Source organism: Balaenoptera acutorostrata, chromosome 1 (assembly GCF_949987535.1).
Source record: "Balaenoptera acutorostrata chromosome 1, mBalAcu1.1, whole genome shotgun sequence".
Taxonomy (NCBI): domain Eukaryota; kingdom Metazoa; phylum Chordata; class Mammalia; order Artiodactyla; family Balaenopteridae; genus Balaenoptera; species Balaenoptera acutorostrata.
The window spans coordinates 18,188,501-18,213,207 of NC_080064.1; the positions used below are offsets into that span (position 1 = coordinate 18,188,501).

At 42.3% G+C, this 24,707-nt stretch overlaps 2 protein-coding genes across 3 annotated transcripts in view; one reads left to right on the plus strand and one right to left on the minus strand.

Moving 5' to 3' along the window:
* LUZP1 (leucine zipper protein 1) overlaps nucleotides 1-24,707 on the minus strand; it is an 80,582-nt gene that overhangs the window by 16,519 nt on the left and 39,356 nt on the right. The window contains exons 2-3 of one of the 2 annotated variants that reach the window (XM_057532783.1): nucleotides 12,538-12,602; nucleotides 11,253-11,358 (exon numbers count right to left, since the gene is read on the minus strand). The gene's annotated coding sequence lies outside the window, so the exon portion shown is untranslated. The remainder of the gene's footprint in view (nucleotides 1-11,252; nucleotides 11,359-12,537; nucleotides 12,603-24,707) is intronic. The other variant, XM_057532791.1, reaches the window with a different exon arrangement.
* LOC103012761 (60S ribosomal protein L37a-like) lies at nucleotides 13,965-14,270 on the plus strand. The gene has a single exon (XM_007175094.2). The coding sequence runs from the start codon at nucleotides 13,965-13,967 to the stop codon at nucleotides 14,268-14,270; it is 306 nt and encodes a 101-aa protein (XP_007175156.2).

Below are 24,707 nucleotides of genomic sequence, written 5' to 3' on the forward strand. Positions count from 1 at the left end.
TGTACATCAGAAACTAACACAACATTGTAAATCAACTATACTTCAATAAGACAAATTTTTAAAAATAATATTACAAAAACAACAAAAAAAGCACAGATAGTTCATCTATGGTAAGAGGCAGGAAGGCAGAGTATATGGGTACAAGTGTTAGTGGGTAGGTAGGAATTCCGGAAGGTGTGGTGGTAGTAGTCTAATAAAGTTCTCTTCTGACTGTTTTTGCTTTTTCACTGAAGTAGAAAGCAAGATCATCATCTTAAAATGATGACAAGGGCAGGGGGTAGAGTAGTACAGGTTTCAGAAATGGTCATCTAGGTGAATGGAAAACAGAATGATTGCCAGGCAACATTAAGGGCCCACTTGAAATTCATGGTTATGATTTAAAGTGAAACCAATCAGCAAGGTTGTATTTTTATATTCAGTCTTGTTCTGCTGACCACATGAAGGCACAGAGGAGAGAGAGAATTGGACTGAAAATAGGGTTGGAAGTTTGCAAATGTAACAAAGCAAGAAAAGAGTGAGGAAATTATAGGTGTGCACAAGGGAGCTTCAGTAAAGAGAAACACGAACATCAAGAACATGTGAAGAACAGTGAAAATGTAATAGGACCAATGAATTGAAGGTACCAATGAGGATGGAAGGATTGTTGGAGTCAGGGTACTAGGAGGAATGAGCTTGAAAGACAGGAGACGGTAATCAGAGAGGGATCTCAGGGAATTGAAATTATCAAGGAGTTGCAGTAATTGATAATGTCAAGAACTAAGGTATGAATAGGCAGAGCACAGAGGATTTTCAGGGCAGTAAAGCTACTCTGTATGATACTATAATGGTGGATACATGTCATTATACATTTGTCCAAACTCACAGGATGTACAACACCAAGAGTGAACCCGAATGCAAACTATGGACTTTGGGTGAACATGATGTGTGTGGAGGTTCATCAACTGTAACAAATGTACATACATGGGAGATGTTGATAATGGGGGGGAACCTGAGGAGGGAAGTGGACAGAGGGTATATGGGAGATTGCTGTACCTTCCCCTCAATTTTGCTGTGAATCAAAAACTGCTCCAAAAAAGTAGTCTTAACTTTTTGAAAGTTAAAAAACTAAAGCATGATTCTGGGAATGCCAGGTACAGAGAGGGGTGAGATCACTGGAAGAGAGAAATACTGAGAGGCAAAGGTGTTGCAAGGATTCCTGAATTGTACATTGAAAGCCCACAAATTAACAGGACTAGTGCTGCAAATAGTGACATTAAACAAGAAACTACAGTCATCGAGAAATGAGAGGTGGTGACCCTGGGGTTCAATATGACAGCAACAATAAGGGCACTGGGTGATATAGTCTGATATTAGATTTAAACCTAGGAGAAAGGATGGAGGGAACAAGGTCTGAGCCATAAGAGAAAAACAGCCTCCATTTGAGAGAAAAATGGACTCAACAATGATCCCATGAGAAAGTCCAGGGCAAAAGAGAAACAACCTTAAGCAGGATTTGAGGAGATGCTAAATGCCACTTCTCTCCAACCCCAAGATCTCCTCCATCAATTGCACTTAAAGCCTAGAGCCACCAGGTGGAGCCCATGCTCAGCTTTTAAAAAACAACAAGGCCTCCGCGGTGTTGGAAATAACAGGGCCTGCCTCCCTCCTTCAGCCTCTCCATCGCCCAGCTCCCTGACTATTCTTCCCTCTCCACCACTTGGCTTCCCTGGGTATTGTCTTTCTCTGTCTTCTCACCTGTGCTTCCTTTGGTCTCCCCTTCTCCTCCTTTTTCCAGCTTACAGGCTTCCTCATTCCCAAAAATGGAGAAGAAAAAAAACACCTACATTTATATATTTTTTATGAGAAAGAAACCTTTTCCCTTATTCCCATCTACTTTTCCTACATACAAAAAAAAACTTGTTTTTGGCCTTTTGCCTAGTGGTACAGTAAAACAAAAAAAAATTCTTAACTACCAATTTTATACACAGGGTGGAGGGGATGGGGGATTGAACTAAGCACTTTTAAATGAGTAGATAACAAAAGATCTGTACTGGCATAGCAGTTACTGGAGGACAAATGATATATGATGCTTCTATAATACAAAGAGCTTTAAAACAGCTTATCCTCATAAGTATGCTAGACAGTCATTAAATTGTATATACTTTAAAGAGAGGAACTTTATGATACATAAATTATATCTTAAGCTGTTTAAAAAAACCCCAAAAAAACAGCTTACCCCAAACTGAAACATTCTCCTCAGCAAGTCTATTTATACTACGTAAACAAATCTCTTTTTTAGAGAGGAAAATGTTAAACTTAAGTACAGCCCCATCTATAAATTATATTTCTGAATTAGTAGAGTCCAGGAATTACACTGCTTTTTTATTCATTTGGCTTTTAGTGCCAATTTTATATGTTCTGTTCAAGACTCTGATATGAATCAACCAGGGTAGCACAAGGAATGAAAAAGCAAAACTCACTGAATATACAGCAAATACTTACTGAAACATATAGAGAAGAGAGTTATCACACGCCACTACTCAAAATCCTTTAAAGGGCCTTACTGCTCAGGACAAAGCCCGCACTCCCCACACGGCATGTGAAGTCCTCACGATCCGCCGTGGCTACCTCTTCAGCCTCGTCCTCAAACTCCGTGTAGCTCTTCACTCTCGACATTCCACAAACCTTGCACTCTCTCTCACCTCCAGGCCTTCACTAGCTTGATAATACTTCCTTCTCATTTTTTCAAATCCCACCTTAGGCAATACCTCCTCCTGGAAGCTCCTGGAGCACCTCCTTCCTGAAACCCTAGGCTAGATCAGGGAGCCTCTCTCTTGCGCTTTAGTCTGCTGTATTGGTCCCATCACAGCACTTATCACAATGTATTCAAGTTTTATTTATTCATTTTATCTCTCCAACTTGTTTTTTTTTCACCACTGTATTCTCAGCACCCAGCAGGAAGCCTAGCACATAAATTAATGCTTAAAATTTGATGAATGAATAGGGCTGAATGAGCCCCCTAATTATTAAATGGCTGGTCAGCCCTTTGGCACTAACCATGAACAGAAAATAATAAAAATGATGTCAAGGAGCTACTTACTCATGGATTACAATGGAGAAAACAACTGACAATAACAGATACAGCCAGCACAGACATCAGGTCCCGTGGTAATGCTCTGAAAGGTCTCGTCCCAAGCCCCAAGCCACTTGCACAGTGCTTCTCCCAGTTGGACAATGACCCATCTGGCTTTCAGGTCTATGCCATGGAAATATGACATAAATACCAGAAAACCACACCACTCATAGAGGTTCTAATTATTGGAGCAAGTAAGTGTTGAAGCAGAAAATATTTCTGGATCTTCTTCCACTCCTTAGAATGGGATTTCAGAGCCAAAACACAGCTAAAAGATCATTTAGTCCACTGACTTTCAAACCAGACTGAGCAAACCCCTTCCAGAGTCACCTGGGAAAAGAGAGCAGGGGCGAAGGTCTGAGCAGGCTGAGTCAGGCTCCCTCTCGCACTCAGTCAACCAAAGCAACTCATTTTAGCTTCTTAACATATTGGTCTTGCCCCAAATGACTGTCACGAAAGAGTTCTACCGCTTTTATTTAAAATAAAACTGCCTGTTTGGCCCAATCCCCTTATTTTAAAAATGAAGGAACTGAGACTCAAGATTTCTCCAGCAACTTAGCAAAGCCAAGGACTTTAGTATCCTGACTACCCAGGACTCTTCCCATTGTGTAAAAGCACTTCCCTGCAAATTCTTGAGCATTTTTACGAAGTGAGGCATTCTGATTATACATAGACCAATAAAAACAGAAAGGTATAAAGGGAACAAATAAAGGACAACCCCAAATTGAGCATGACTATACTACAGACAATATCGTAAGGACTTCCTATACATGCTTTCTCTAGGAATCCCAGATCTATCTACTTGAACAAATTACTTCTCTGAGGTTTTCTCATCCATACAAAGACAATATGTAATCCCCCGGCACGTAAAGCACTTAGCAGAATGCCTTGCACATAAGTCACAACAAACAGTCGCTGTTACTATTATTCTACTCAGCCTTCACAATAACCTTATGGGATCGGTACCCTCAAACTTGCCCAAGGTCACACAGCTAGTAAGGACAGCCAGATGGTGAACCCAAGTCTAGTTCCAAAGACCATATTCCTTTAAGAATGCTACCTGTTTGGCCAAGTCATTGATCTTCTCCATGTCTCAGACCCTTCCTCTGAAAAAATAAAAGAATATCAACCCCACCTACCTCACAGCAAAAGTTAAAGTCAGCAAAAGCTCTTTGAAAAGTCCTATGCATACCTAAGGTAAGTTTCACTAGGCAGAATCCTCCTAAAAAGAGAGACTCACTAAAATCAGCCCTTCTACCCAGGGTAGATAAGGAAATGGATCGAAAATGAAGTTGGAGTTTCACTTATCTCTGACCTTTTGGCCCTAAGCACAGCCAGAGAAAGAAATGCTTTGCTACCTCCAGGACCATCCACAAAGGGAAGAGACAGATGCCTCTCTTTCCAGTCTTCCTGCATTCCCCATCAAGTATGTTTATCCAGGTAAAATGCATTTATTTAGTAGACATCTATGGAACATCTATAATGCACCCAGCATTTTGCCAAGTGCTAGAGAGAGATCATTAAGACCCAACCCTTGCCTTCAAGGAAACAGAAAGCTAGAACCAATTATAAAATAAGAATAAAGAGGCCTCCCTGACTTCCCTGGTGGCGCGGTGGTTACGAATCCGCCTGCCAATGCAGGGGACATGAGTTCGAGCCCTGGTCCGGGAGGATCCCACATGCCGCGGAGGAAATAGGCCCGTGCGCCACAACTACTGAGCCTGCGCTCTAGAGCCCGCAAGCCACAACTACTGAAGCCCGTGCACCTAGAGCCCGTGCTCCACAACAAGAGAAGCCACCACAATGAGAAGCCCGTGCACCTAGAGCCCGTGCTCCACAACAAGAGAAGCCACCACAATGAGAAGCCCGTGCACCGCAATGAAGAGCAGCCCCTGCTCACCACAACTAGAGAAAGCCCACGCGCAGCAACGAAGACCCAATGCAGCCAAAAATAAATAAATAAAAACAAATAAATAAATACATTTATTTTAAAAATAAATAAGTGCACCTGAAAAAAAAAAAACATTAACTATATTAGATGACATTGCTAAAATCACTTACCATTTCTAGTAACTGTTGCAGATTCCTTTCGATTTTCTACATATATGGTATGTCTTCTGCAAATAACGACCATTTAGCCTTTTCCTTTCCAAATTGTGAGACATTTATTTTCCCCAAGTACAATGTTGAAGTAAAATGATGAGAGTGGACATACTGCTTTGCTATTGACCTTGGGTGGGGGAAGGATTCAGTATTTCAATGTTACTTATAATGTTTACTAGAGGTTTTCTGGTAAATGTCATTCATCAGATTGAGGACATACCTTTCCATTTCTAATTAGCTGATTTTTTTTTCTTTTTAATCATGTAGGGTGTGGAATTTTATCCAATGGTTTTCTTTTGCATCAACTTAAATGATCATGTTGATTTTCTCCTTTATTCAATTAATATTGTGAATTAAGGTGATTTTTTGAAATGTTAAACCAACCTTGCATTCACAGGATAAACCAAACTTGATTATGTGTTATTTTGGTTTAATATGTCGCTGGATTTATTTCCTAATATTTTTATTATATATGTTTTGTAACAGCTTTATTGAGGTATAAGTGAGAAATAAAAATTATATATATATATTAAAAAAAAGAGGCCTCCCTGACCATCTCACAAAACAGCACCCACTCTTCTGCTCCCTGCCCTCTTACCCTGCTTCTTTTCACTTAGTACATTTCACCACCTGATGTATGTGCACTAGAAGCTCAGAAGAAGTGATTAATTGTGCCCAAGAGTGGGGTCTGGGAAGGAAATTGTTTATATTAAGCCTCAGAAATCATGGGAAAGTGAAGAAAGGGACGAGTAGTCCATTCTTTAATGCCAACTTCCTCCCCCCGCCCAACACACACACCAGTGTCTAACTCAGTTCCAACTCATACTAGAAAGATACATCACTGACTGTCTCTCATTCAGACCTCCTTTCTGCCAAAGGTCTTGAACCCAGTTCCAAGTGGCCCTATCCAGCATTTTGGAGGCTGGCTCTTTTTCCTGTCCTAGTGGGCCAGGAAGGTCTGAAATAGTACAGAATCAAACTTGCCCTGCCCTTTCCCCCAACACAGCTGCCATGATTCACCTTCCTGTTCCCAACAGTCATTTAAAGTAGGGGATTAGCAAACTTTTTCTGTAAAGTTTGATAGTATCCATATAAGTATACAACTTAGTTTGATAGCAAATATTTTAGGCTTTGTAAGGCCTAAGGTCTCTGTCCCAACTACTCAACTCTGCCATTGTAATGTGAAGCAGCCATACACAATACATAAGCAAATGACATGGCTGTGTTTCAACTAAATTTTATTTACAAAAATAGGCAACGGGCCTGTGGACCACAGTTTGCCAGTCCCTGACCTAAAGGAAAATGGGAAAACTATTTTAAAGCAGCTTCCTCCTGACAATTTCTAGTTACCTGTCTTAAAACCTTCAGCTGTCCACATCTCACCAGCACTTCTTGAGTGTTTCTATTTAATTTCTGGACTTAAATGATTTTTCCCAGAATCACAAATTCATGTATTTTAGATATGCAAACCTCAGGGTTGGGAGCCCAACTAGTATGTAGAGATTCTCCAGGTTGGAAAGGATTTAGAGATCATCTGATCCAACCTCCCACTCAATGAAGAAATTACCTAGCAAGTAGTCATTCAGCTCCTATTCAATGACAGGAAGGGTACTCATTTCCTCCCAAGGCAGCTCATTTCATCTTCGGACAGCTCTAAGGTAAGATATTCTACTTGTTTCTTCTTAGCACATTTTACCACTTAATTGCTTGAGAATTTATTTACCGTGTGACTCTTTTTACTAGATTGTAAGATCTATGAGATCAGAAACATGTTTTTTTGTATTCGCAGCTGTTTTTTGCTGCTGTCTCTCCAGCACTTTGAACAGTGGTACATAAAGGGTATAAAGTAATTGTTTACAGGGAGGAAGGAAGGGAGGGCAGGCAAACAAAACAATGCTGCATTTGGGGAACTTTAAGTAACTCAGCAGTACTGACATGACAGGCACAAGGGGAGGAGCAGAGCAGGTAACTGATATGGTTGAGTGCAACATAGAAGCCCTTGAAATCTCACAGCAAGTGCAGAGGCTGAGGTGGTAATGTTTGAGGACCAAGTTTAGAATTCCCCCTTTCTCCCTTTTCCTCTTCCTTCCAAGCCTCCCCTGCACCATTCTGATGGTGATCATCTGTCACTGCAATTTTCTGAAGCCTTTTCAAACAGGCCCTCCCCCAACAAAAAGTGCACAGCCCTAAAACCTCTAGATAGAGTATCCCCCCTTACCCACGGGGGATATGTTTCAAGACCCCTGGTAGATGCCTGAAAGCACACACAGTACAGAACCCTATATGTATTATGTTTTTTCCTATACAGTTAACCCTTGAACAATGTGAGGGTTAGGGGCAACAACCTTCTGAGCACTCAAAATCCATGTATAACTTACACTTGGCCCTTCATATAGGCAGTTCCTCCATACATGCAGTTCCTCTGTATCCCGAGTTCTGCATCCGTAGATTCAACCAACTGCAGATCATGTTGTACTGTAGTACTTACTATTGAAAAACATCTGCATATAAATGGACCTGCACAGTTCAAACCCGCGTTGTTCAAGGGTCAACTGGACAAAAGGACGGAGCAAGATTTCATCACGCTACTCAGAATAGCATGCAATTCAAAACTTATAAATTGTTTATTTCTGAAATTTTTTGTTTAATATTTTTGGTTGATTGGTCCATCTTAAGCTTACATTATTTACCTTTTTTTTTTTTCATTTCAACTTGAAAGTTAGTTTCAATCAATAGTTTCAATTGTCTGAATATTTTCTACAACTTCCAGTTTATAAGCATTCACTCACTATTTATTAATCTAACAGGCATGTCTCTTCTGTATCTTCATCCAAATTGATTTTCAAATTGTTAAACAAAATATAACCAAGAACAGCCCTCCAGAATGCTACTAAAAACAACCCCTCTAGATAAACATCAATCCATTCATCAGTACTTGTATATCACTTGCATGCAAGCCAGCCCCAAATTTTCTTTGTCTTAGGATCACATGAGAAAATGTTAAATACCTAATTTTAACACTTAAGACATATTACCTTTGTAGCATATTCCTGATCCCCCAGCCTAGGAACCTTTTCAAAAATGAATTGCCCTGGGCTTCCCTGGTGGCGCAGTGGTTGAGAATCTGCCTGCCAATGCAGGGGACACGGGTTCGAGCCCTGGTCTGGGAAGATCCCACATGCCGCAGAGCAACTGGGCCCGTGAGCCACAACTACTGAGCCTGAGCGTCTGGAGCCTCTGCTCCGCAACAAGAGAGGCCGCGATAGTGACAGGCCCGCGCACCGCGATGAAGAGTGGCCCCCACTCGCCGCCCACTGGAGAAAGCCCTCACACATAAACGAAGACCCGACACAGTCAAAAATAAACATAATAAAAAATAAAAATTAAAAAAAAAAAAAAATGAATTGCCCTAATATACACCAAAGTGCTATATATATAGTAATTACCCCTCGATGGTATGATTTTTTTCCTTTATTTTCTAATATTTCAAAAACAAACTTGTACTGATTTTACAGTTTAAGTAAAATCACGGCAAAACTTAAAGAAAAAAAAATTATCAGTTAGCTTGAGTTACTCTTAGTGACTTCTACGGTCATCCCTGTGTTCTTATCCTTTACTCAATCAGGTTTAGAATTTTACCAGAGATCACTGTCAAGTTTCCAATGATACCCTCAGGCCTATGTGACCTAGAGGTTAACTCCAGATAAATCAAACATCTCTACAGAGAGAATTAGAATTTGACTCTGCCTTCAAAAAAAATATGTCCAGAAACCATTCCTTTCTGGCTACACAGCACTGCCACCCTAGTCTGAGCCACCATCATCCCTGCCCTAACTACTGACAGAAGGCAAAAGCTTCCTACCTGGTCTCCCTGCTTCCACCGATGCCCACTTTTCCCCAACTTCCACAGTCTATTCCCCAAGAGCAAACAGAGTAAGCCTTTTAAAACATAAGTCAAATCATGTCTTTCCTCTGCTGTCCCCTCCCCAGTGGCTCCCATCTCGCTCAGAATAAAATGCACTCCAGGGACTTCCCTGGTGGTCCAGTGGTTAAGAATCTGTCTTGCAATGCAGGGGACACTGGTTCGATCCCTGGTCAGGGAATTAAGATCCCACATGTCGCGGGGCAACTAAGTCCACACACCACAACTACAGAGCCCATGAGCTCTGGAGCCAGCATGCCACAACTAGAGAGAAGCCCATGTGCCAAAACTGGAGAGAAGCCCGCGCACTGCAACAAAAGATCCTGTGTGCTGGAACTGAGACCCAGGGAAGGAAGGGAAAGAGGGGAAGGAAGGGAGGAAGGGAGGAAGGGAGAAAGGGAGGAAGGGAGGAAGGAAATAAATAAATAAATAAATATTTTTTAAAATAAATAAAATCCACTCCAAAGGTCTTACCCCCGCTCTCAGGCCCTAGGTGATCTGAGTCCCATTACTTCTCCACTCTCATCCCCTACTGCTCTTTCCCGACTACTCCACTCCAGCACACTGGTGGCCCTGTCGGTCCTTGGACAGAACAAGTCACACTCATACCTCAGGGCTTTTACATTTGCTGTTCCCTCCGCCTGGGATGCTTTTCTCCCAGGTATCTCCCTGGGTGTGTTCCTCACTTCTTTCAGATCTTGGCTTAAAATATCACCTCATCAGAGGCCTTCCCTGATGACCTTACATAAAGTAACAATCTCTCAGCTCCCCATCACTCCCTATTTACCACCTTACCTTGCTTTTGTTCTTCTGAGCAACTATCACCTATGGGTGCTGTTTATTTATCTACTTATTTATTTATATCTAGCTATTCATTTTTTAAAATATTTCTACCCATTAAAATATAATCCTTGAGAACAAGGATTTTTTTCCTGTTTTGTTTAAGGCTGGACACTTAGCTCCAAGAACCGTGCTAGACACGTGGTAAATGGTACCATCAGAACATAAGTCCCAGTATATAGCAAAACACTCTATGTATAAGATGTATGTGTAATAAATTTTGTTGATGAAAATGATTACTGCCCCCTCCCAAATTCACCAAGTATATTGAAAAAACATTGGTGCTCCAATAAAGAGACTAAAGTACCCTCAGAAAGATCAATGAACAAATGAATACGGGCTGCCACTCCACCCAACCAAAAATGAATTTCATTACTTACCCAGTTCCCTGGGGTAGGAAAAATGCTCCAGGGAAAGGAACAGAACCAGAATCCTGAACCAATTAACAGGGTAAGAATTTGCCTCGAAGTTTCCCACTCCCTCAAGAAGAGTCTGTCCCAAACTATGCCTGTTTCCAGGAGGGGTTCCCATGAGAGTGAGAGGTCTTGCTAAGGTTCCTTTCCTATGTCCAATCACTCCTACGCCTAGAACCCATTTCCCAGACTCATTCTCTGGTTGCCCCATTGCTCTTCCTTCCCAGAGAACCTTGTTCTAATTATTATACAGCTACCGCTGATGACCAAGACCACTAGGTCCTCTGGCCACTTACTGCTCCAGTTTCTTCTATTTCATTAGTACTCTCCACTGCCTCAGTCAACAACACCAATAAGATACTGGGATACACAATCCAGAAAGGGCTAGGAAAAGGAACTAGTTGTCAGTCACTGCCTCAACCAAAAAGTAACTTTCACAAAAGAGAAACATTATAGTGCAATGAAAATAACCCAGGTTTAAAATCTAGTCCTACCATCTACTACTTGTATGAACTTGGAGAAGTCATTTAACCTCTCTAAGCTCAATTCTTTGTGGTGAAAATAACAGCACTTACCTCATAGGGCTGGTGTAAATACTAAGGGAGATAATGTCTGTCGAACAGGACTATGCCTAGCATATAGTAAGTATTCAGTAAATGGTAGCTAGGCCTATTTCTGAAGGTTGGCTGGGCGGATTGAATGAGAAAACATGTGAGGTACTTAGCACAGTATTTGGTTCAGAATAGGTCATCAACAAATACTGACTTTCCTCCCTCTCTTATAATGGTGGTAAAATTGTAGAGACTTCAGAAACCACCCAATCCTGTCAGTGTGGCTCTACAACACTGTACAACATACTTACCATTTAGGTAATTTAAGCTTTCTGTCAGTGCTTCTGGCTGCTCCCCTGATGCTTGTTGTCTTGGCAACAGTCACTCACTATCTTTTAAAGGCAGTTGCCTCTTGACCTGGAGAGAATATAAACAGAAGGGAAAAGATAGGTAAAACATGAATTGCATCAAGACTGGGCTGACCCAAAGGCCTATCCCAAAGAACCTTCACATACACTGCAGTGTCAGAAAGAGATAAGGGAGAATCTGGGTGCAGATCCTGAGTCTGAAGGAAGCTGGCTAACTCTCTCCTCAGGGGAGAGAGGGAGTTTGGCTCTAGGACACTTCCCCTTTCCTACTGGATGATATGGTCCCAGGATAGACTACATTGTCGTTCCTGAAATCAACAGACCTATACATTCCCCAACAGTCTAAAAATTCATATGACAGCTTACATTCAGGAAGGATCTCAGAAATCAACTAGTTAAATGCCCTCATTTTAAGGAAGGAAACTAAAGCTTGGAAAGGGTGAGTCACACAATTGCTTAGGGCTAAAGCTGGGATTCTACTAAAAATAAGATGTTCTGGAATATGCGTAAGGAAAAATAATAATAAAACCAAACATCTGTGAAGTATCCACCACACCCTGGGCAATATGTTTTATGTTCTACATCAGACAATAACACAATAACGTTACCCCCTTATAGATGAAGAATCTAAATTTCAACAAGTCAAGTGACTTGTCCAAGGTCTCACAGCTTGTGAGTAAGTGACAGTCAGGGTTTAAACCCAAGTCTGTCCAACTACAAAAAGCCAAGTCATCATGCTGACTCTCACTTGGGTGCCTTCTAGACTTGGTCCTCAAAACAGCCCTGAACCACTCAATATCAATTAGAACAAAAACAGAGCCTGGGGCTTCCCTGGTGGTGCAGTGGTTGAGAGTCTGCCTGCCAATGCAGGGGACACGGGTTCGAGTCCTGGTCTGGGAAGATCCCACATACCGCGGAGCAACTAGGCCCGTGAGCCACAACTACTGAGCCTGCGCGTCTGGAGCCTGTGCTCCGCAACAAGAGAGGCCGCGATGGTGAGAGGCTTGCGCACCGCGATGAAGAGTGGCCCCCGCTTGACGCAACTAGAGGAAGCCCTCGCACAGAAACGAAGACCCAACACAGCCAAAAATAAATAAATAAATAAAATTTAAAAATTAAAAAAAAAAAAAAAAAAAAAAAACAGAGCCTGTCTGCAAACTTTACCCCTGGTTTTGTAATAAGCCTTCTCCAGGAGGGCTGAAAAGCCTCCTAACCCATTGAATCTTACCCCTAACATTGGAGAAGAGTAAATGAAGGTGGAAGATCTGGGTCAAACTTCTGTCCATCCCAGTCCTGAGGAAGAACAGAAAAATGGCTTCTAAGCTAGTGGCAAAACTAAAGCTTTTGTACATCGGCTTACACTCACACTGTCCCCCTCCTTTCATCACAACTGCCCATCCCTCCCTTACATATCCCACAGACCACTCTGTGACCTCCTTCCAAGGCTGTTGGGTCCCTTTAATCCAATTTCCGCACCAACCCCGTAACATACATACAGATACAGAATCTACCCCTACCTCCATTCTCCTAGGGAGCTAGAAGGCTAGAATTAAGATGAAGTAGTAATAAAATGATAGCTTTTTAAAACTGGCTTTAAAAAAGACAAGGGCTTGAAGTCTCAAGCCAGTTAAGACCTAAGAGAGAAGAATTATTGATAAGCAATGAAAACAGCTAGAAGAGAAGTAGAAAAAAGGATCTGTACCAGGGGCAGCACCCGAGGGATGGCTTGGGTGGGCGTGGCAGAAGCTTTAGCTCTCTCTCCCCCCCCACCACACACTTCAGAAAAAGAATCAGTCTAGGCAGATTAAGTGTGGTTGCTATTCAAACAGCATCAGGACTGGCCCACAGACCTTCTGTCCTGCCCCTCCACCCACCTTACACACACACACACACACACACACACACACACACACACACACCTTCCTTTGCATAGCCTAGAACCTTTCCTACGTAAAAATTCTAAACTCCTAACAGTGACAGCAGCATCTCTACTGAAAGCTGCTGCCCCATCCACCAACTGCCAAATTTGCTGGCATAGTAATAAAGCCCAGAAGCCTATTCTCTTCAAAACAGGATAGAATACATTGCCAAAAATCAAACAAACAGGAACTCCAGATGATCCTGATTTGTTTTCAACTATCATACAGCCTTTCCTTATTTCTAAGGGCAAATGATTTCTTTCCTTCGCTTCTGAATGTCATTTACTTCTTACATCCTCAGTGTACTGGTCCTCTGTCCCAGAAACAAGGATGACTGTACACATCCTCAAACTCTGTAGTGCTGCCCCTTCAGAGCCTTTCACCCCAGTGGATCCAGCCACATCACTTCCCCAGGCATCTCCTCTGGTGCTTCTGGCTATTACTGTTGGCGGTGATAGTGAGGGTTCTGTGTGCATGTGCTCTCTGTCTAGAAGAAGAGATAACAGGACCCTTACAGATCATGGAAGAGCCCAACTGCCTCATCTTCCAGAGGAGAAAATGAGTCCCAGCAAGGAGAAGAGACTGGCCCAAGGCTGCAAAGCTGGTTGAAGTGAACCCGGTTGAGTCCACCTGAGATAGTTCACAAGCCACATTAAGGAAATGCATCAGTCCATCCTCACTTGATTGAAGATTAAAGCTCTCTTACTCTCCGGGCTCGGACCTAGGTTGCGGCGACATGGCTAAACGCACCAAGAAGGTCAGAATCGTGGGTAAATATGGGACCCATTATGGTGCCTCCCTCAGGAAAATGGTGAAGACAATTGAAATCAGCCAGCACGCCAAGTACACTTGCTCCTTCTGCGGCAAGGCCAAGATGAAGAGACGAGCTGTGGGCATCTGGCACTGTGGTTCCTGCATGAAAACAGTAGCTGGAGGTGCCTGGACCTACAACACCACTTCTGCCGCCACAGTGAAGTCTGCCATCAGAAGAGTGAAGGCATTGAAGGACCAGCAGAAGCACCACCATTTGAAACACTGCTAGCCTAAATGGGTTAATTTATGTAACCAAAAAAAAAAAAAAAACCTCTCTTAAATCTATGTCACTTTTGTTCCCAAAACACTTTGATAACAGATAAAAATGCTAGTGGGGAGTTCTGCTTCCAGTACACTCCTCCCACAGATAAACAACTAAACACTCTGAATAAAATATAAAAAACAACTATCTGAAGTGAACAATGGCTGGCAGATTTTAGAAAAGTTAAAAACTGGAAGAACGGACTGGCAGGGGAAGAATTCCCCATTTTTGGAGCTTTGACCTGACGGTTGTCCAGCTGAAGTTCCAATTAAAAATTAAACCCTAGGCTTTCTGTCCAGAAGACAGAGAGACCAGAGAAGCCACAGACAATAAGAAGAAAGAAGAGAGCCTGAGATGGAGAGCCTAGGTTCTGTGTGACACTCTGCCCAATCTCCAGCTGACCCCTGAACCATGTCCGCACGGGGCAGAGTCCAAGGACCTCAGCTAAGGACAAAAGAACTGTACTGAGACTTGAACTGCCACCCACCACAGGTGAGACAGAACGTGCAATTTTGAGTCTAACCAACTTAACGACCTGCTAAAATAAAAACATCAACAGAAACCAGAGTCTCCACGACATAACATTCACATGCATCCACGTCCACGACACAATCCCAAATTACATAAAGAACTAAAAGAACTAAACCCATTTGCAAGAGAAAAGACAATCAGGAGAGGGCAACTCTAAGATGACCCAGATGTTGGAATTATCAGACAAGGATGTTAAAGCAGCTATTATAACATCTATTAAAAGCAGAGAAATTGAAAAAAATTTAAGTGGAAATTTTAGAACAGAAATGCAGCATCTGAAATTTAAAAATTCTCTGAATGGGCAGGCTTAAGAACGGAATGGAGATGACAGAGAAAAGAGTCAATGAAACTTGCAGATCAAACTGAAATAACTGGGTCATCCGCAGTCTCTAGAAAAACCACCCTCAGGCCTTTCACCTAAGTGTACGCAATGATTACTTTCTGTTATCAGAAAAATAGGTATCAGAGAGAACCAGAATGACTAGGGATCACAGAGAAACCATTACCTGCAATTCTTTTGGACCAGGCCACCCCTCATCTACTAATTAACTCTTTCAAACATAAGCAAAGAAGAAAGTATAAAGGTAGAAAATGAGAGGGCAGGATAAAAATGTACACCTGAGATAACCATAATATCCGAAGTGCTAAGAGTCAAATCTAGTGCCCCACTGTGTGTACTGAGAAGCAAGGAGATCGTCATGTTTTCCCCAATAATTGCTGAGGTAGCATTCTCAGGATTGTTGGCGAAAAAAGCCAGGAGGGATTTTAACATTTTTTTCTGCCCTATGTGGTCTCTTCAACAAAAATCCAACCTGGTAAACAGGCTGCTAGCAGGATGGGGTGGGACCAGTCGGTGGTTTGGAGCTGAAGAGTACCAGCAGCTTGGTGAGAGTCAACATAGTGCCACCTGGATTGGCGAAAGCAGCTAACCTGGCACCACCACTGACCAGCGTCCCACACTCAGGTTACCATGTTGGAGTTCAGCTGCAAAAGACACGTCCATTTCTGTAAACCCTGCCTTTTTCTCACGCCCTTCCTCCCCACCCACACACCTGCCCACAGGGAAGAGAATCCAGTGCAAGTGCTCTTTTCTCAAGTCCTGTCATTAATTCTTAAATTGTGTTAATAATAGAGGTTTCAACACTTATCTATGATGGAGGGCTACTAAAATAATGTCTTTCTTTTTTTAATTCTCCCAGGATAACTTTTTACCCCTGTACCTCTTAAGATGAGAAGAAGATACTCTTATCCCCCATATGACAGATGAGCAAACAGACTGAGAGACTTGTGACCCTTTTAGGAAAGCTAGAAACAGAGGCAGGACTGGCATCCAGTAATCCCATCTCTGAGCTTCAGGGTTTCTTCACCTCACTAAAGAAGCCTTACCCAACATAGACCCAAAAATATAAACAAAATTGCAATTGGAAAGAAAGGACTTAAGAACTTAGTATTAATAAACAATTGATAAGACTCGTTTGTGATCAGCATATCTATGTAAATGCAGGCCCTCAAGGAGGCCACCTGGCTCTGCTGTGTCCTTTCCTAACTAGTAGTTTATAATTGAGACCAGGCTTCCTTGCAATTAGCCCATGTTTGTGGGGTTTAGCAACAGAGCCACATGCCTGAAATTGTTGGTTATTCACCTGCTTTAACAAAGTTGGCTGAATCAGAAGAACATGCTGGCTGCCTTTAACCTCTAGAAGTCTATAATTAGGGTATCAAGGGGCCACAAGGATTACAGCAAGTAATGGCAAATGTAGTTAAACAGCAAGTCACAGAAATCACCCTAAGGAGAAAGGAACCAAAGGGCTTTTATTACCTAATTTAATCTTCATGGTAACCTATCAGGAAAATACCATCATGTTTAGTTTATAAATGAGGAAAATTAAAGGTTCGAAGTCACATATCTGATAAGTGATTACTGATAAGTGGATTCTCACCTACGTATTTCTGCCCTGAATTTTGCCTTCTCCTCTCCATTATACCTCCTCTCTAAGGAATCATCTCTCAGATCTCACCCTCAAAAAAGTCAGTCCTGATCCACAGTCCAAACATCATAAACCTACATGAGGTCGATGGGTAGTTTGTTCACTTTTTCTTTCATTCATTCATTCGTTCTAATATTCACTGACAGTGCATCAAGCTCTGGAACAAGCACTGGGGATAAAACAGTGAGTAGAAACAGACTGTCTTCGAGGTATTTTGTATAGTACAACAGAAAAGCACTGACTGAAGAATCATATTAAATATAAAATCTGTGAAGTACAATTAATAGAAAGTGACCCACTGGGGGAGGTCTAGGAAGGCTCCAATTCGTGGTAAGAACGTTCCAAGTAGAAGAGGGAGTACAGTGAGCTTGAAGAACTACAGTAAATCTGTGTAACCAAAGAAGGGAGAACCAATAGACACAAGAGATGAGACTGGAGAGGGCCATACCATGCAGGCCTTTGGAGCCCAAATTATTAAACTACCCAAATAATTTAAGTCATTTAAGTGTTAAAAAGATGTAACGTGTGTACATTTCAAAAAGATTACTTTGGCTTTAGTGTGGACAACAGATGGAAGGAGGTAAGGATGATGCCAAGAGATCAGTAAGGAGGCTAGTTCTGTGGTCCAAGAGAGATAATAGCTAACAATACTGGGTGCATACAGGGCACTTACTATGCACCAGGCACTGTTCTAGGTAATTTATATGAATTAATTTAATCCTTGTAACAACTCTGTGAAACAGATACTATTATCAGTACTGAACAGATACTACTATAAGGTTAAGTAATTTAACGGAATTCCATGCCCCCACTTGGTGTCCTCACTTCCCTCATAATCAGTCCCTTGCAAACAACTTTAATTCATTTCTTCACATTCAACTAGTAAAACTTCAATCCTTGTTAAACCAAACTAACAACCTCTCCAGGTCTACACCAAAGCAGCAAAGTTATAAACTACGTTGTATCTCTAGAGAAAATATAACTACATTGACTGGTATCATTTTAATTTACCACCACAAATTTCAAATGGGCCCCCTCAATGCTGCCAGCAATCCCGCTACATTTCCCTTAGTAGGTTCACTTTTCTATTCCCCCAAAATGACTCTTTCACATCTTTTTCCTTTTCAGTAAGCCTCCAGCTCCCATCAGCTAATGACTTTGCCACCAAGAAGCAACATCAAACCGTCATCTTCCACTCCAAATCTAACAACACACGAGCACTCTGCTTTCCCTACTGTTACAATGAAGACTCTTTGCTGGTATATAAAGTAAAACCTTTCATATCTACTATGGATCCAATTCCCTCTTATCTTCATATGCAGTTATCCCCACTCTCTCTTACATCATCATTTTTCTCTTTACAGACTCATACTCATCAGCATACAAACATGCTTGAGAATGGCACTACTCTTAAGAGTGGTCCACAAACTGGCACTGGCTCACAAGCTGTTACCATTATAGGTACAGAAATTGAGAGTAAGCATATAGACATCTGTGTAGCAAGGTGACATTGCTGCAACATCCAAGCATATGATCAGTGGGCTTCTCAAATGGTAGACCAGTAAGTTGGTGAACCCAAATAGTGAGTCATGTGTGAAGTAAGCTATGTACAAATCGTACACAGTACTAGCACATGTAGATCCCGGACAGATTAGATCCAGAGGCCACATTTGAGAAGCAAGATTCTAGAATTACCCATCTTAAAAAACAAGACAGGGGCTTCCCTGGTGGCACAGTGGTTGAGAATCCGCCTGCCAATGCAGAGGACACGGGTTCGAGCCCTGGTCTGGGAAGACCCCACATGCCGCGGAGCAACTAGGCCCGTGAGCCACAATTACTGAGCCTGCGCATCTGGAGCCTGTGCTCCGCAACAAGAGAGGCCGCGATAGTGAGAGGCCCGCGCACCGCGATGAAGAGTGGCCCCCGCTTGCCGCAACTAGAGAAAGCCCTCGCACAGAAACGAAGACCCAACACAGCCATAAGTAAATAATAAAAAAAAAAAAAAGACAAAAAAAAAAACTGAAATAAACTCTCTTTTGAGCTCACTTCCTCCAGCTGCTGCAGCCCCAATGTCTCTGCTTCTCTTCAAAGCAATACCTCTGGAAGAGTTGTCTACACTCTTCATTTCCTCCCCTCTCATACTCTCAGTTCACTCCAACCAGGCTTCTATCCTCAACATTCCTCTAGAACTGTTCATCAGGGTCAAAGGCCTCAATATCGCCAAATTCTAAGGTCACCTCTTTGACCTCTAAATAGCATTAACACAAATAAACATTCTGTCTCCGTCAAAACACCTTCTTCCTTGCTTCCAGCATAACATACTTTCCTGATCTTCTTCCTACTCCACTGGCTCACCCTTATTCATGTTTGCTGGCTCCTTCTCCTCTTCTCGACAAGGGACAGTCCTGGACCTCTTTTCTTTATCTGTACCCTTCCTTTCTTTGGGTAATCTCATCCAGTCCCATGACTTAATATCAATGACTTCCAAAGCTTTTACCTCCAGAATTGACCCCCCTGAACTCCAAAAGCATATCCAACAAGCTACCTAACATCTCTACTTAGACGTCTAATCAACGTCACAAATCCATGTATTCTCATATGCTTGATGGCCTTCACCTTTTACTCTTCTCTCCCCAAACCCATTCCTCTTCAAATCTTCCCCCATCTCAGTCCACAGCCACACCATTCACCCAACTGTCCAGGCCGAACACCTGGAATCATCCTGGATTCTTCTTTCCCTCACATCTCACATGCAAATCCATCAGCAAGTCCTATCAACTCTACTTCCAAATGTTCTCGAATCTGTCCCTCTGCCCTCTACACTGCTATTAAGCACCCTAGTCCAAGCTCCTGGACTCTCACCCTACCAATTACAATAGCCTCTCCTTAAGCCTCCCTACTACCAACTGTCCCCATTCTCCAAATAATGGCGAATTAATTTCTAAAAATTTAATCAGAACAAGACTCTATCCTGCTTAAAAACAACAAAATCTCTAATGGCTTTCCCTTTCACTTAGAATAATCCAAAGTCCTCACCATAGCCTACAAGGCCCTACATGATCTGACCCCTATCTACTTCTCTGGCCTCATTTCCTACCAGGTCCCCTCCTCACTTCCTGTTCCTTGCACACACACTGTTCATTCTTGCCTTAGGGCCTTTGCACTGTTCCCTTTTCCCTTCGTACAGCTGGCTCCTTTTGTTCATTGAAAAGTCAGCTTAAATTTTACCACCTCTATAAAGACTTGACCAGCTGATATAAAGTAGCTCTCACCCTCTAACATATCACCCTGGCTTATGCTCACCTTAGCACTCAACCTTATCTGACAGTTTGTCTATTTGTTTATTGCTTGTCTCTTCCTCCACACTCCCTGTCTAGCTCATCACTATATCCCCAGGGCCTAGAACAGTGCCTGACTGACAATAAATAGATGAGTCTACAGCACAGGGGAGTGATCTAGGCTGGAGACATGCATTTATGAGTCATGTGCACAGAGGTGTGGCTACTAAAGCCAATGGGGTGGATGAGATCACCCAGGGAGAGTGTCCACTATGAGGAGAGGTGAGAGCCAGGGAGAGAAGAACACTTAATAGCTGAAGAATAGAGGGGAGCCTGCACAAACAACAGAGAACTATGAGGAAGAACAAGAGAGTGTTATGTCACTGGAGCCAAGAGAAGAGAGTGCTTCCAGAAAAAAAGGGCGGCCAACAGTGTCAACTTCACTGAGAAAATTAAAGACGAAAAATATCTGCTGAATTCAGCTTCATGGAGGACATTAGTTACCTTAGCAAGAGGTGTTGCAGTGAAATGATAAGGGCAGAAGCCAGACTAGAGCAGGCTGAGTGAGCAGAGTGAGGCAGTGAGTATAAACAGCTTTTTAGAAAATTTTGGCTATTTGAAAGTGAAGGTGATGGATTAAGGAGAATGCAGGGTTGAGGAAGCAGAGTTGTTCTGTTTCTGTTTAATGGGGGCACTCATCCGAGTACTGCTGCACTCAAAGCTGCAAGTCCCCCAAAGGTTTCACACCCTCACACCCAACTTAGGATGCCATTTCCCTTGGACTGATTCCTAAATGCCCAGAGTATCTAGAAGTTTTTGTTTACATGTACATCTCATCTCCCTTACTACATACAACGGAAGGTAAAAACACCCTTCTATATTCGTTCACTTGGTGCTGTCAAGACAGAACACTGGGCTTTCTTACTAAAGGGCCTGAGTTTAAAAGGTTTTCTGCTGCCATTTTAACTTCAAGGCATATTTGGGGATCACTGTTATTTCTACCCCAACAAGAAGCTTTTTTTCCATTTTATAGCCCCTAGAGCACTTCCCTTTGTCTCCATTCCACACGCCCTGTCCACCCTGCCTGCTTCCCTGGCAACACAGTATAATGGCAACAGTCTTGGGAGTGAGAGAATCTGGGTTCCCACTATAATTCAGTCACATATCAGGTTAGGTGACTAAACTTCACAATCTCAGTGTTTTCAAGTGGATATAGAGATTATAATATCTAAACTTCATGGGGGTGTTGTAAGGGCTATATGAAAATATACATTAAGTGCCTAAGCACATAAGGCCTAGCATAAAACACATCCTATAAATGTTAATTCAATTCTCTTCTCATTACCATTCTGATTAAGCCTTACATCCTCTGCACAAGTTTATTTAGTTTCTTTTTTTCCTCTGTCTATGTTGTACCAGGAAAAGGAGAGGAACCTTGAGAAATTAACTTGCCCAGTTCCAACCGAAAGAGTTTTAAAGAAGTACTAAGAGAGGTGGATGGGTGGGGCCAGAGGTGTAACCAAGCAGCATCTGAAAGGGCAGGGAGGATTCCAGAAACAGTCAGGCTCCCTGCCAGGTTCTCCTGGGTCCCCCTCCAAGTTCCTTCTTGCAGCTAAGGCTGTGTCTCTGTATCATGCTCTTTTAGTAAGTCATGCTTGCCAACAAGTCTCAAGTCAATGTCTTCAGTATTAAAAAAAGCAAAACAGCACTCATACTCACACACATACTGGGCTGTACAAAGGGCAATGGAATCCTGAGTTCTAGTCTTGACTCTCCAATTTATTAGTTCTGGACCCTTGTAGGATTATTCTAATTCTCTTACTCAGAGAAACTCTTACTCAAAGTTTCCTCATTTGTAAGACAAAAATAACAATCTGTCTTCACTACAAGACTGAAAGGATCAAATGAAATAATGTATGTGAAAGTACTCTGCACACCATAAAACATGGTTATTGTTATATTATAGGTACACAAAGCAGTTACAGAGTCTACGTTTGGCCAGTTTAGGTGTAAGTTTGACTGAAAAAGTCCCCAGCTCTGGAGTACTCTATTCTATGACCCAAGGCTACCTATTTCCAACCCAAGTCCCTCTGTCCCTGGCAGCTGAAAAATTTATATTCTAATTCCACTTGATTCCCTTATCTTAGCAAGGTTTCTTGAACTTCTCTGGCTAAATGGCTCCATGTCCCCAAAATGGTAAAGACCATGACACCTGATGATCTCTAAGGGCCCTTTTGGCTTGGACATTCTAAGCCTCTCTATCCTATACTCTCAAAGCACTTCGTCTCCCTACTTGATCAATTTCCACTCTACTTTGCATTATAGCTTTATCTTATATCATCTCCTAAGGAGAGAGCAGAAGGTTGTCTTAACTGAGTTTTATATTCCCCACAGCACTTAACATGGAGCTTTGTACACAGAAAGTACTCAAAAAGTATTGGCTGAATTGATTTATTGCTGATTTCTCATTTTTTACACTTATTGTCCATACCACACAATAATTATAGACTATCTTCTTATCCTTTTATATTCCTTTTGTAGCTCCATAGGCCTGGCAAAATGTGAAACACATAGTCTATATTTTTTTAAGGACTGGTGACTGGTTCATTTCTTGATCAAGTGAAAAAAGCTCAGAGCCAATCAACCTATCCTACCTACGATTTTTAACAACTGCCTCTGGTTACTGACATATATAAACATGACATTTATCAGACCGTCATAGAAGGAAATGGTATAACAGTTATTACACGGATAGAGGCAAATAGAATGCAGGAGTTAAAGGCCCTTTTCTCCCCAGTGGCATCAATAATGTGGTAAAAAGGCAAATATGTTGACAGCTAGCAGACCTGGACTCTTTAAGTTCATCTCAGGGCGGGGGTGGGGGGGCTCTTCTAAAACGGCCCCCAGTGATGTCCACCTCCTAGTATCCATGTTCTATGGGGGCTCCTCCCTTGAGTGTGGGCTGGACCTAATGACTTGCTTCTAATGAAGAGAATATGGCAAGAGTTATGAGATGTCACTTCTGAGATTAGGTATAAAAGACTGAATTTTTTCTTGTTGCCTCTCTCTTGCTCTCGCCACCTCTTGCTTGCTTTGATGAAGCTAGCTGCTATGCTGGAGAGGTCCATGTGGCAAGAACTGAAGGTGGCCTCCACCCACCAACTGGCAAGGAACTGAGGGCCTCAGTCCCATGCCCTGGAGGAACTGAATCTTACCAATGACCACTGAGAGAACTCTGAAGCTGGTCTTTCCCCAGGCACACCTTGAGGTGATTGCAGCCCTGGCTGACACCCTGATTGCAGCCCTGGCTGACACCCTGATTGCAGCCCTGAAACAGGGGACCCAGCTAAGCCCTGCCCAGGCTCCTAACCCACAGAAACTGTGATATAATAAATGTATATTGTTTTATGCTGCTAAATTTTGTTATGCGGCAACATATAACTAAGACACCCTGTATATTAAAAAAAGCAGGGTGGGTGGAAGGAGAGACCCTATGGATTAAAAGATTCTTAAAAGACATATCAATCAATCACAAGGTATGGACCAGATTCAAACAAACTGTAAAAAACAAAACAGAATCATTACATTGATAAAACAACTGGAATTTGAATGACTAGATATCTGATGACATTAAAGAATTCTTGTTAAATTTTTTAAAAATATTTATTTATTTGGCTGCATTGGGTCTTAGTTGTGGCACACGGGACCTTCGCTGCGGCATGCGGGATCTTTTGTTGCTGCACGCGGACTCTTTGTTACAGCAGGCGGGCTTCTCTCTAGTTGTGGCATGCGGATTCCAGAGCGCACAGGTTTAGCTGCCCCACAGCATGTGGGATCTTAGTTCCCCGAACAGGGATCAAACCCGTGTCCCTTGCATTGGAAGACGGATTCTTAACCACTGGACCACCAGGCAAGTCCCTCTTGTGAAATTTTTGATGTGATGTTGTGGGTTTTTTTTAATTTAAAAAGCTGTTAACTCTTAAAGATACATACCAAAATGCTTACAGATGATACGTCTGGAATTTGCTTCAAAATAATACAGGATGGGGTTAAGTGAATGAGGGTATAGATGAAACAACATCAGCCATAGTTTATAACTGCTGCAATTGTGTGTGGGTACATGGGAGTTCGTTATGAAGTTTCCTTTTGTTTAAATTTGAAATTCTCTACAACAAAAAGCCTTCTTGCGGGGAGGGATGGGTAAAATCCAAGAACCCAAGGGCCCTTCTAAGTTCCGACGATCTACGATCCCACAACACCTCAAATCCTATGCTCTGACCTTCCCTAGGTTTCCTGAACTGAATATACCATTTCAATCCATGCCAGTGACCTACATTATCACTTTCCCACAAAAACTCTGTTGAGCACCCACATCTGATAGGTTAAAATAAGATTACTTGGACAATTTGGCCCTAGTAGGTGAAGAGAATCGAGTGATACGATGGCTAATTGCTAGAAGGTACTTGGCACAAAGTAGGAGGAACCACCCTAGGGCTTCCTCGTGTAGGAAACCATCACCTGTTGTACTTTATTGTGGCCACCCTTAGGACACACCAGCCTTTGGCTAGTATAGGTATTTTAACATTTCCTCCCTATGCTGTGTACAA

Coding starts and splice junctions, on each gene's coding strand:
- LOC103012761 (XM_007175094.2), top strand. CDS start 13,965: ATGGCTAAACGCACCAAGAAGGTCAGAATCGTGGGTAAATATGGGACC.